This window comes from Drosophila willistoni, chromosome 3R (assembly GCF_018902025.1).
Source record: "Drosophila willistoni isolate 14030-0811.24 chromosome 3R, UCI_dwil_1.1, whole genome shotgun sequence".
NCBI lineage: Eukaryota > Metazoa > Arthropoda > Insecta > Diptera > Drosophilidae > Drosophila > Drosophila willistoni.
In genome coordinates this window covers 20,858,269-20,871,056 of record NC_061086.1, presented here as the reverse complement: position 1 = coordinate 20,871,056, position 12,788 = coordinate 20,858,269, and the positions used below count along the sequence as shown (strand labels likewise).

The window sequence follows — 12,788 nt, the reverse complement described above, 5'->3', positions numbered from 1 at the left end:
AAGAAGCGATTTCTGATAAGTCATTCTGTTAAAAAGTAGAAAATTATATTTCCAAAACTGTTTTTAATTTAATTTTATGTGGGAAACACCATCTTGTTGTTTACTGATTTCTCACTATTTATAACTTTTTAGTTAAACTAAATATTCTAGAACGCAATAATATTTTCTAATTATCAATAACTAACCTAAACTAAATATTAAAAACATTTGAAATATTTTTCTTACCTACGATTGAAACTTTCTTATACATGATAAAAAATTTGATAAATAATATGCATTTTATTTAATGTAATTAAATACGATTGTAAAGTTCATTACTCTTTCCGATAACTACACTACCTGAGTGTCCATCAAAATATTAAAAGCAGAGGACATTTTAATGAAATTAAGGACTACCATATCTTTAAAATCTCTCTCTCTCTATCTCTCTGTCTCTCTCTCTTTCTCTCTGTCTCTCTTTCTGTACCTATCTCTCCCTGAAAAAGACTTTTCGATCAAAAGTTTTGTATGGCATATGGTAAGGTTTATAAGAGTCCGATCAAGTCAGTTGTCAATCTTGATCTCAGGCAATAAAAACCCCAACCTTATTGCAGCAGCTTTTAAATTAAGGAAGCGAAGTTTATTCGCAAAGTCAGACAGACATATATGGGTATATCGACTCGGCTCCTCATGCTGATCAATAATATATTTATATATGTACTTTATGGGATGACCTTCTCAACGTTACTAACATTTGAATGATTTAATCAAACCCTCTACTAACTTATAAAAAAGATTTATTCGCTTCCTTACTTTGTTAAAGTTTACCTTTTGCCATAAAAAATCGTTTTCTCTCTAAGCATCACCAATTTGGCCATATCCTCAAGAAAACCCGTTAACACCCACCTTTTTAAATGGGTGTGTGGTTTTTCATGGTAACTAAGACAAATGGTTTGTCGTTGGCCCTGCGTAATTTGTACGATCGTCCATCATAGCTACTATGATGGTTCGCATTTAATTAAATAATATCGAACAACTTTTTTTTCTTTGTTGATACAAATTAATTTTCCTCTCTGCGTTAAATGAAAACGTTTGGGCTAAAGACAAAAAATGGCGCTAAGTAGCTAACTATTTGGGGCCTGTGGATGAGCCTGTATCCATATACTATGCTTGGGCCCACCCTCCTCCATTTCATTTGGGCCATAATCTTAACCAAGCTGCTTCAGATGAATGCCGCCGATAGTGGCCAGAAAAATAATTGCCATGTGTGGCGGTCGTTAACGAAAGTGGCCAGAAGTAGGTGTGTTTAGGTGTGCTATATGTGGATCTACAAATGACTATGTCTGTGTGTGTGTGTGTCTGTGTTAGTCTACGATGCCTTGTTTGAGATACAAAATCTGAGGCAGTCGCATCATTGCCCACACAGACTAAGAAAGCTTGCCCCAACATTTTTTTATTGGTAATTTTCGCTATTTTCATAGCACTTTGTTCGTCATCGTGGTTTCAGTTGTTGTTGTTGTTGTTGCTGTTGCTACTTTAAATAAAAAGCTTTTTTTAATTAACAAAAAAATTTCACTTTTTTTTTAAAATTTAATATGTAATAGAATGAGCAATGGATCATGATGCTACTTGGGTGATCAGTACCAGTTGCCAGCTCCCAGTTTATCATTTGGTAAATGAATTCGTTTTGTTGTCTGCTCTGAAATTTGCGGCAGTCTATTTCGCTTATCCAATACCAATTCTTGCTCTGACTCTTGGTGAACAGCATCCTGCCCATCCGGCTGGCCTTCCTCCTGATCCTTTTGCGTTGTGTCGCGTACAAAAAAAACGCCACTGCTGCCAAAGCGTAGACAATTGAAACGATATTCAAAGAATTGACTAACAATCACCTTGAATACCACTGAAATGCACACCTGGACATTGCCCTCACCGTAGGCACGAATGTCGTAGAGCCGAAGGCAACTGAAGAGGGGCAGGGGCAGCAGCACTGGAATGCAATAGTCCGGCGGATTGCGAATAGAGAAACCAAAATTTGCCACACCTCGCTGATTGAGATCAATGCTAAGCTGTAGGCCAACATCCGCTCGATTGTACTGAATGGTGGCACAAATGCGCTGATTGAAGGCTTCCCCAAAGCCAAAGACTAGACCCAAACAGCATCTGCAGGTGTATTCAGCACAGGAGCAAGGCTGCCAAAGTTGCGGCAACTCCACAATATTTCCACTGACCTGATTGGTCGGTTGTCCACGCTTGTTGCCCCTTCTCACAGCTATATAACGCAGAGGTTCCATCTCTTGACCATTGAAGGGATTGTAGAGCACGAATCGAGGACGTCGGGCCTCCTGCATGGCGAAGGATGGCGGAGGTGGAGGTGGCGGAGGTGTTGGAGGAGCAAAAGCAGGATTGTAATAATATTGAGCCTGTATGACGGCCAATATGGCCAGTAAACAAATAATTTCAAGGTGCATCTTGGCCCAAGGCTGTGCTCCACTTGGCCTAATGAGTGACTTTTGTTTTTTGTTGTCCACTTGCTGGAACTGGATCTGATGGATATTTTCTGTGGGTTTTTTCTCGCCGCGTGTTGTTTTCCCGCACAATTGTCTAAATAGAATGATCAATTTGTTTGCCCTCGATGTGTTAGGGTTTTTTTTTTCCCTCTCGTATCTGTTATTTATTAATATGAATTTTAATTATGGTTGGTAGTATTCTAGCCGTTTTCACTTGCCGGCTAAATGGCTTGGAAAATGTTTATTGACTTGCATTAGTTGGAATTTGTTGAAAAAAAAAAAACAGGCATAAAAGTGTGTCAATGTTAGATCGTGGGGAGTGATACTATAAACTGTCCCATCTCCATCTCCAATTGCACTCATTTTTCTACTTAATTAACGAGCTTTTGCGTCCCATCGACTCTCTGATAAGACGAAACTATTTTACATATTGCTTGTAATTTGCATTTTAACGATTTTCGGTACATTACGGAGACGACTGTCCGCCAGTCCATCCGTCGGTTTGACACACGCAAGACAGAGACATGAAAGATTGTAACAGAAAATTGCACACTTGACACTTTAAAGTGTGTCAAAAATTACATATGAAGCGCAATTTACGCAAACTGCGGCAACAAAAGTGAAGTTATCATTCGTAACGAAACTCCCCTGCCCCCCATTTCCCCCTCTTCTTCTTTTTCAATGCCCCACCTGGCAAATGCTTTCATTCAAACAAAGAAAGAGACTATTATGGTGCGCACTAGTCCATTATTTTTTTGGGGGGGGGCCCTAAAACTATCTTTAACTTCTCCAATTTGTCACAACAATTTTTATGTATTATGTTCAGTATTTTTCCCCTCAATAAGTTTTTGAATTTATGTTTTTCAGATTTCGTTAGATCTATCCAAACCAAAACAATAATCGCTTACCTTGTATCGGTTCAAAGACACATGTGTTTGCATACAATGACTGTAAATAGAGTAAAACCCCATAAAAATTTCCATTATCATAATTATTATAATTACAGAAATAACATATGCAAGAATATCTTCCGGTTAAGATGCGGGCAAGTCAAATTTCTGTCTCACGGTCAGCAGAAGGGGCAATGCTGAAAAAGATGCCTAGAATTTTTTCAAAACATTAAAAATTTATTTGTCAATTTGAATAATATTTAGTTTTTTGCATTAAAAACATGTTCAAGAATGCTGATTTTGAGGTGCAAGACTAAGAGTCGCAGCAAATTTGAAGGATACTATCTTGAAAAAAGAAATGGTACTTAAAAGTATTGAAACTATAAACTTGAAATTTTTATAGGATATTCTTAAAGGTATCGAAAAAATAATGTTTTAAAATTGTCACATCTTTTGGAAAAACTGGTAAGCTCAAGTCCTTTGATGGATCAAAATGAAATTGTTTCCAAGCAACTTCTATAATGAAGGCATAACGTCATTATAAATAACATCCCGATAGTATTGACTATGAACAGGCGGCTTTTGCAATATCTGTTTAGGATGAAGAAATTTGACAAGTATTTTGGATTTAAAATAGACTAAAAGGATAAGAAAAGAAAGGTACAGAGGTAGTAGATTCTATACATATATACTTGCCTTAGAAATATGAGAAAAACATAGGAAATCAATACAATTTGGAGATTAAACAACCCTTAAAAACTAAAAATTCTTTTTAATTTTCAAAGAATGCAATTTTTGGATTTTAAATTTTTGAATTTTTTAAGTCTAATAAAACTCTGTTTAACTGTTTAATTTAATTTAAGCTTCACCCCGAAAGAACGCTCTCTAGTTAATATTGATCTAATTAATCAATTTGTTGTAAAACTTAATCTAAAAAATGAAATGTAATTACCCTATATAATTAAGACCAAAAGTCCTGGCAACTACTGATCTGCTATTAATACTATGTAATGAATTTATTTCTTAACATTCTACATTATAAAAAAAAAATAAAAATAATCAAAAGTCAAACTTTGCCGACCAGTATATTTGCGCAGCCCTGGCAATAGCGTTGCCATCTCTTGCTTAAGAAAAATTGTTAAAAAGTTACGGCGAGAGGGCAAGAAATTGTGGCGAATGGGCGAATTTTTTATGGCTCGGGCGAATTAGTTAGATCGAAAAGTAATGAAAATTAAAAAATGTTTAAATGTTTAAAACAAACAAAAACTCGTAGCTAAAACTGTTTGCGTTATTCGAAGTGCTGCATCTTCTTTCGTTCCACACACACAAAAACACATCCACCCAGAATGGGGGAATTCTTCAAATCGCTCAACTTTAACTATTTCAATCCGACAAACAGCAGCAATGCTAGCGATGCAAGTGCCAGCGTCACTGAGGCAGCTGGAGGAGTCAACTTGGACAATGAATATGTTGGCCAGGTGGTTGATGTTGCTGGCCACAGGTTGCGCATCAAGAGTGTGATAGCTGAAGGTACGCTCCCCTATAAGCAAAATTGACTAAATCTGGATGCTGGCTACGTGGGCAGTCCAAGATTAAAGAGGAAGAAAAATAAATCAATAGGATGTGCACCCACTCAAAATAGAAGCGAGCAGTTCCTTGCTTCACGCTTTCTGATTTTGTGGCATTCAATATTAGAAAACGAAACGAGAAAAAAAAAACTTGTTGCTTTGTTAAACGACAAGACGACACAGTTGCAAGTGTATTGGTTAGCATGGGGGGCAGAGAGTTCATTTACATTTGCCTCAGCCACCCGTTCCAGTTCTCTGAACTATGAGTCATGCCACACATTAAGACACTCTTGGGGACTGGAGACTCGTATGCAAAAAAAAGCAAGAAGCAAGAAAAAAACAACTTTTTTCTTTTGTTTCAAATGGCCGTTGCCCATTAAAAACTTCCATAGTATTTTCCTTATCAGAGACTTTGTTATCAACTAATGAATTTCCTCCTCTTGTTTCTTCTTCTATCTATCGCTCGTGCTCGTTTTTACCCCTTTTTTCAGGCGGTTATGCTTTTGTATATGTCGCCCAAGATCTGCAAAATGGAACGGAATACGCCCTCAAGCGACTGATTGGAGCCGATCAACAGGCCTGTCAAGCCATCTCCAATGAGATTAATATACATAAACAGCTATCGGGTCATGGCAACATTGTTGGCTTTGTTGGTTCCAGTTGCATAGCGCAAGGACACCATCAGGGATCTCAGTTTTTGCTACTAACCGAACTGTGCAAAGGTAAACCAATTTATTACTTGATATTCTATGAAACTATTACAAACAAATGTGTATTACAGGTGGTTCCCTGGTGGACTGCTTTAGGAATTCAACTGCACCGCTTGATCCACCTGTTGTCTTGAGGATTTTCTATCAAATGGCAAGAGCTGTAGCCTATATGCATAGTCAGGTGCCAGCCATATCCCATCGGGATATTAAGGTAGGAGATTGACTTTGGTTTCGGTTAACTCACTTCTAATGGTTTTTATTCTGGCAGATTGAGAATTTCCTCATTGGCAATGATAAACAAATCAAACTCTGCGACTTTGGTTCGGCCACAAAAGATGTGCTGGCTCCCACCTTTGAGTGGAATGCCCAGCAGCGTAATATGCTGGAGGATAAGTTGAATACTGTGACTACTCCCATGTATCGTGCACCTGAAATGCTGGACACCTGGTCAAATAATGCCATCGGTCCGAAGGCGGATATATGGGCTTTGGGTTGCATTTTATATTTTCTGTGCTACCAGAGGCATCCATACGAAGATGGTGGCAAGCTGCGTATTATCAATGCCAACTATGTGTTGCCCCCAGAGCCGCGGGGAGCTGCCTGCTTTCGCGATATAATAAAAGGTTGCTTCAAGGTGAATCCCGTTGAGCGCTTGGATATTGCAATGCTACTGGAGCGTCTGGCTTCCATTGCTGAGACACAGAATTGGTCACTTAAAGGTCCAGTGGATCTGCGCGGAGTTCCAATTGAGACATCACCGGCAGAAAGTCCATCTAGGAGGAGCCCACCTAGACAATCGGAGTTTTACGTCAATAATGCCAATTCTCAGGCTATGCCGCATCCACCACAACAGCAGCCACAGCCAGCTCCAAGCCATGGCAATGGCAACGGACAAGGAGGTAGCTTATTGTCCTCGCTACGCGGAGGTGCTGGAACTCTCTTCAAAAACCTCAAGGATACATCTTCAAAGGTTATGCAGACTATGCAACAGACGATTGCGCGCAATGATCTGGATATTAGCCACATCACCTCACGTATTTTGGTTATGCCGTGTCCTTCGGATGGCTTTGAGTCAACCTACAAGACCAACAACATTGAAGATGTTCGACTGTCCTTGGAGAGTCGGTTTGCCCCGCAGAAGATAAGCATTTACAATTTTGGAGCTCGCACTGTACCTCGCCTGCCGCCGCCTGTGCGCACTGTAGAAGCGGGATCCGTGTACGGTTGTCCACAGGCGCATGCACCCAATCTCCAGGTGAGATTTTATTGTTTTCTTATAAAATTAGAAACTATCTAATCTTCTAAATATTTCAGGGTCTCTTCACTGTATCGGCCGATATGTATAACTTCCTCAATGCTGATCCAAAAACGATTGTAATCGTACAAACGGGCGATTCGGGTGGATGCACTGCAGCCACTGTTATCTGTGCCCTGCTTATGTATGCCGATCTGCTGCAAGAGCCAGAGGATGCGGTTCAGGTATTTGCCGTCAAAAGGCACACAATTAATCTGCGACCATCCGAGTTTCGTTACCTCTATTACTTTGGTGACATTTTGCGGCCAACTCCATTGCTGCCTCACTATAAGAACACCAATCTGGTGTCGCTCAGCTGCCAGCCTGTGCCACGCATGACCAAAGCGCGCGATGGCTGCCGCATTTATATGGAAGTCTATTGCAATGAGAAGCTGATGCTAAGCACGTTGCAAGATTACGAAAAGATGCGGTACATACACTATTATCTTAGACTACTTTCAATATTTCTAACCCTCCCTCCAATCTCTCTTACAGGTTGCATCTGGCTGGCCCTGGAAAAATTGTGCTTCCTATTAATCTAACAGTTTGCGGTGATCTGACTATAGTATTATACCATGCACGGAATGCTCTTAAAGGCATGGTGCGGCCACAGGGTCTTAAGATTTGTCAATTCCAAATTAATACCGGCTTTATACCTGAACCTGAAACGCTCATCACTTTTAATAGCCACGATCTAGACGATTTGCCCGATCCAGAGCAAGTGCCCCCCAATTTCTGTGTATCTTTGTCGCTAAGTGTAACAGATACGGAAAGCCCACCAAGTCATAAGCCGCCATGGATTCCGGCCAAGGGCAAACGAGACGCCAACAATTTATTCAGCTCCGACTTGGAGTATGCCGAAATGTTGGATAACTTTGGTAGGGATTAGTCTCAAGAAGCTATGTGGGATTAGTAAATTAATTTGCTGTCCATTCTATTTTAGTTACCAAACCCAGTTCTCGTTCGTCGCCGTCACCGCCGCCATCGATAACAAAGCAACCACAGCGATCTGGCTCACCGCTGGTCCTTCCCGATGTCACTGAAATTGCTCACGAGACTCCGGCTGCTATGCCGGAGCCGTCGCCACCCATTGATTTGCTTAATCTAAATCAACAGCCAAGTGATGCTCCAGTTTCTAACCCCTTGGCAAGTGCACTACCGAGCACAGATGCCAGTTTCGATCTATTGGGCGCGTTCGGAGATGATGACTCTTCTGGCATTGCTTCGGCACCAATTCCGGATATACTGCCGCCACCGCCACAACCGAAAATCAATTCGGATCTCTTCGATATTTTCAGTGGATCGACTATGGATCAGGGCAATGCGCCCAGTCTTAAGCCATCAACCGCAACGGGAGTTCCGCCTTTTGTGGGCTCGGTTCCGACTTTTGTTACCCAACCAGCTGCACCTCCCAGCAAAGAGCCTTCGCCAACACAAACCAAAAAGCCTTCTTCAGACCCGTTTGCTGACATTGCCAATCTGGCTTCGGGTCTGAACATAAACTTTAATCGGAGTACGCTAAGCGGAAAATCACCAGTGGGCAACAGCCCACAGCCAACGCAGCACTCCAGCCCCACACACAGGCCTACACCAACTCAACCTCAACCACAAGTTCAGACACAGCCGCAGCCCACGCCCACATTTGCAAGGACGCCACCACAGCAGCCGCATCAGCCACAAACCGCTCAGTCTCGTCCGGATTATAGTCGCACCCATTTCGATACACCGAAGTCCAACCAACAGACACCTGGTGGAGGACCTAAAGGTTCGGACATCTTTGGAGATATTCTGGGTCAGCAAGGCTATTCATTTGGCAGTAAAATGAGTCAAGGTCCTCGCTCCATTAACGAAATGCGCAAAGAGGAGTTAGTTAAAGACATGGATCCCAAGAAAGTGCGCATTATGGAATGGGTAAGTCAGAAACCAAATTATTTAAAAACTTTATTTTTATAATCTGTGTCTCCTCACAGACCGATGGCAAGAAGAACAATATACGGGCTCTTCTCTGCTCCATGCACATGGTTTTGTGGGAGAATGCCAAATGGCAACGATGTGAAATGTCCACGATGGTGACGCCCGCCGAGGTGAAGAAGGCCTATCGTCGTGCCTGCTTAGCCGTGCATCCGGACAAGGTGTGTATCTAACTATTAACCAAACTGACATTGTGATTTATAAATATTGTAATCCCTATTACAGCATAATGGCACCGAACATGAGGAAATCGCCAAGCTAATCTTTATGGAACTAAATAATGCTTGGACGGACTTTGAAAATGATGCAACGCAACAAAACATGTTCAATGCGTAAAACGCGTCCTATAGCTATATTTATATACATTAATCAATTATTATATGTAGTCGTAAAGCATATATATAGATATATATATATATCCTTCATATAGCCGAGTTTAGTATAATGCTAGCAATTCATAAGTGTCTAAGCTTTATAAGTATAAAGTACGACAAGTACGAAGAGTATTTCTGCATATGATGAGAGATTATGCACTCAAATTAGCCACAAAATGTTGTAATCCAAATTTTCAAATTCTAAAATAATTATGGACAGTTTACTTAATTATATTCTATTATAAAAAAACAAAAAATCAAAACCCTACAACAACAACAACAACAACGAAGTTCACACATTCCCCCCCTTAAAGCGGTTGAGGCAAAAACATAAGCTATACAAAATTCGGTACAGTGATTATTAAATAGCTTTCAATTATGACTTTTGCATAATTGCCCAGTTTAAAATAAATAATATTGGTGTCTCGAACTACTCTAAGTAATTGAAATGTTTTTAGACTACAATAGTTAATTTACAAGTATAAAAGCAATCAAAGAAATGACCAAGATTAATATGCAATTAATTACAATCGGAATTCAACCAATATCTAGAGTACAAACCTATAAAGTAGAAGCCTATGTTTTTCCTTAACACAATTCGTTTCTCAATTTATAAGCATTTCGTTTCTACCCCGCTCCCCTCTACACGTATATGTATAGCCAATATGTGATTATGTCCAATGCCTAAAAAGAAACATATATATATATATATAAATGAAATATCGTGGAATATAAAATTACATAGAAAATGTATATTAATGTTTGCATAATGAAAAGAGATAAACTATGTTGGGCCGATGGCAAAAGTAAATATATATATATGTATATATAAGTATGAAAAGTGTGTTTTAGGCATTTGTCCTCTTTATATGATATAAATTCTTTAAACATTTCAAAATGAAATGAAACTGTTAACCAATTGTATTTTTCATTATTCTTTCTTGATACTTTTGCCAGCCACAAAAACTTTTAATATATTGCGATCATCGCCGGTGTAAATGAATTTCTCCAGCAGCTCATTGACATTCAATGAGCGTGTCGGTTGCTCCAAGGCACTAACATCCACTAGAAGTGCATCGAATTGCTTGCCCACTGCGAAATTGCCAGTTATATGGTCCAAAGCGAGTGCTTTGGCTCCACCTAAAGTGGCCAAGTAGAAGGCCTGTTTGTATTTCAATTGCTGATACTTTGGATCGGGAATCTTGGCTGTTCCGGTGCCCCAAATATTTTGCTTCTTAAAGAAATCCAAATGTTTGGACACATCTAGGGAACGCAGCAAGGCATCCTTTATGGAAACTGAATTGCCACCAGATACATCAGTGCCAAGGCCTACCGTAACGCCAGATTTGACCAGACGCTGGACATCGCACAGCCCGGACGACAACATGGTATTGGAGGCAGGACAATGAGCTATAGATGTTCCACGATCTCTCAATAAAGCTATCTCACTGTCCTCCAAATGCACACCATGAGCCATGACAGTCTATGGGGAATTTAGTTATCAATTATTGATAGTAAGTAAGTCATTTAGACTTACCTTCTTAGTTAGTAATCCGGCATTGTCATAAGCCTGGGCATAACTCGTTTTAAAGATGCCTTTAACTACTTCTATTTCCGAAACATTCTCACTGATATGACTCTGGATATGAAGATCATCAGACTTGGCAATGCTACCCAGTTGCTTGAGTAAATCCTCCGAACAACTAAGAGCAAAACGCGGTGTTATGGTGGGCATGACCAAAGGACTCTTTAGATTTTGTATTTCCTGTACAAAGAGTTTCGTATGCTTCACGGAATCTTCCGTCTTCTCTCTAGAGAACTCGAATTAGTTTTTGATATTTTTCAAATTTCATTTAACTTACACATAGAAATCGGGACTGTTGCAATTGGAGCACACTTTGCCAACCAGTGCCCGTTGGCCTTGACGCACTGCTTCACGGGCCAAGACAAGTGTGGATTCCAAATGATTAGTGGCAAAATAGGAGGCTAAAGTGGTACCACACCGTATCGTTGCTTCCTAGTGGTGAAATGTAGAGGGTATAACAGGTTTATCAGTAACTGATCCACCCAATAGAAGATCGTGAATCGACTAGCGTCAAGTGTGTGTGTGTGTGTGTGTGTGTGTATGTGTCTGTTTGTGCATCATGTGTTTGTAATAGTGTGATAAGAATGTGTGTTTATTTTTATGGTTCGTTAGAGCAATCAATTGACTTTCTTACGACAACGTTCTTGTACACTTGCTGAGCATATTTCGGATCGGCAAACTTAGCCTCCAATGGAAATGTATATGTGTTGAGCCAATCTAGTAGAGGCATATCCAGGCCCAGACCATACTGATCATATTGGGGGGCATGAATATGGCAGTCCACAAAGCCGGGCATTAAAAATTGATACTCTGTCAGCTGCACCTCGGTCACGTCTTCGGACTTTAGTTTCTGTTCGCTTAGCCATTTCTCCAAGTCGCTGCCAACGCCAATGATCTAAAAAGACACAAAAAATCGTTGATCATTATTAAGACTCACTTCCGAATCATTTTACTAACCTTTTCTCCCTCCACAGCAACAAAACCAGGCCCAAAAGATTCAAACTCATCGAACGATTTCGTATGTACTACAGTTCCACGGTAAACGGTTGGCATGGTGATGAAAGTCGTCGATGTGTCCGTGTAATCAGAACCGATGTGTCAGCTACAACTTGAGTTAGTCCAATGAAGAAATAAAACAAGCTGCGCGGGTATTTAAATTGCTATTGATGAGGCACAGTGGGCAGAAATCGCAGAAATTTCAACCAAAAATTATATTCTATATTAAATAAAGAATAATAAAAAATAAATTATATTTCTCTATTATAATTAGTTTGAATTTGGGAATCTGTTCAAGTGTTTCTTCTGTTATTATTAGATAGGTTATGTTTTCTTTTTTAAAACACACTTTTCTCTATTATAATTAGTTTGAATTTGGGAATCTGTTCAAGTGTTTCTTCTGTTATTATTAGATAGGTTATGTTTTCTTTTTTAAAACACACTTTGTACATTTTGTTAAAGAAACTTTCATGATAGATAATGTATAAAGCCGATTTTTCAAGATATTTCCAACAACCACAATGAATAATATACAAACTTATTGTTAGTTTAATTTATTTTAAATTGTTTTTCATTAACAATTTATTGTTAAAACTCGTTCAAAACAAAATTCCAAGGAAAATCATCGATAACGAACCGGTTTCAACCAACGATAGCAAGTTTATCGAGTCTCTAAGTGCAGGGTATCAACGCGCATCTCAATTTTTATAACGGAAACTTTTTTAAATGATAATTATTGAATATAACATATATAAATCATTTCACAACAATTGTAAGTATAATATAAGAATTATTAAATGACAGAAACTCAACTGTTACAACAAACACATAATAATCGCAACAAAATAACAAAAATTGCATCTTTCCTTGTTTTGATGAAGGATTCTCTGAATTTTTTAGATCGGATCAACCCA

The 12,788-nt window shown here is 39.3% G+C and overlaps 3 protein-coding genes across 3 annotated transcripts; 1 reads left to right on the top strand and 2 right to left on the bottom strand.

Moving 5' to 3' along the window:
- Positions 1-1,548: 1,548 nt before the first annotated feature.
- On the bottom strand, positions 1,549-2,609 carry LOC6647154. The gene has a single exon (XM_002070422.3). The coding sequence runs from the start codon at positions 2,445-2,447 to the stop codon at positions 1,617-1,619; it is 831 nt and encodes a 276-aa protein (XP_002070458.1). The 5' UTR covers positions 2,448-2,609; the 3' UTR covers positions 1,549-1,616.
- Positions 2,610-4,556: 1,947 nt separating this feature from the next.
- Positions 4,557-10,208, top strand: LOC6647155 (cyclin-G-associated kinase). Its single transcript, XM_023178840.2, has 9 exons — positions 4,557-4,906; positions 5,436-5,666; positions 5,726-5,865; positions 5,923-6,909; positions 6,969-7,378; positions 7,444-7,826; positions 7,892-8,859; positions 8,919-9,080; positions 9,145-10,208. The coding sequence occupies exons 1-9, from the start codon at positions 4,723-4,725 to the stop codon at positions 9,253-9,255; spliced, it is 3,576 nt and encodes a 1,191-aa protein (XP_023034608.1). The 5' UTR covers positions 4,557-4,722; the 3' UTR covers positions 9,256-10,208.
- Positions 10,026-12,062, bottom strand: LOC6647156 (guanine deaminase). Its single transcript, XM_002070424.4, has 5 exons — positions 11,836-12,062; positions 11,513-11,773; positions 11,156-11,310; positions 10,831-11,104; positions 10,026-10,776 (listed from the first exon to the last, which is right to left on the bottom strand). Exons 1-5 carry the CDS (start codon positions 11,929-11,931, stop codon positions 10,225-10,227), a joined length of 1,338 nt encoding a protein of 445 aa, XP_002070460.1. The 5' UTR covers positions 11,932-12,062; the 3' UTR covers positions 10,026-10,224.
- Between the last annotated feature and the right edge of the window lie 726 nt (positions 12,063-12,788).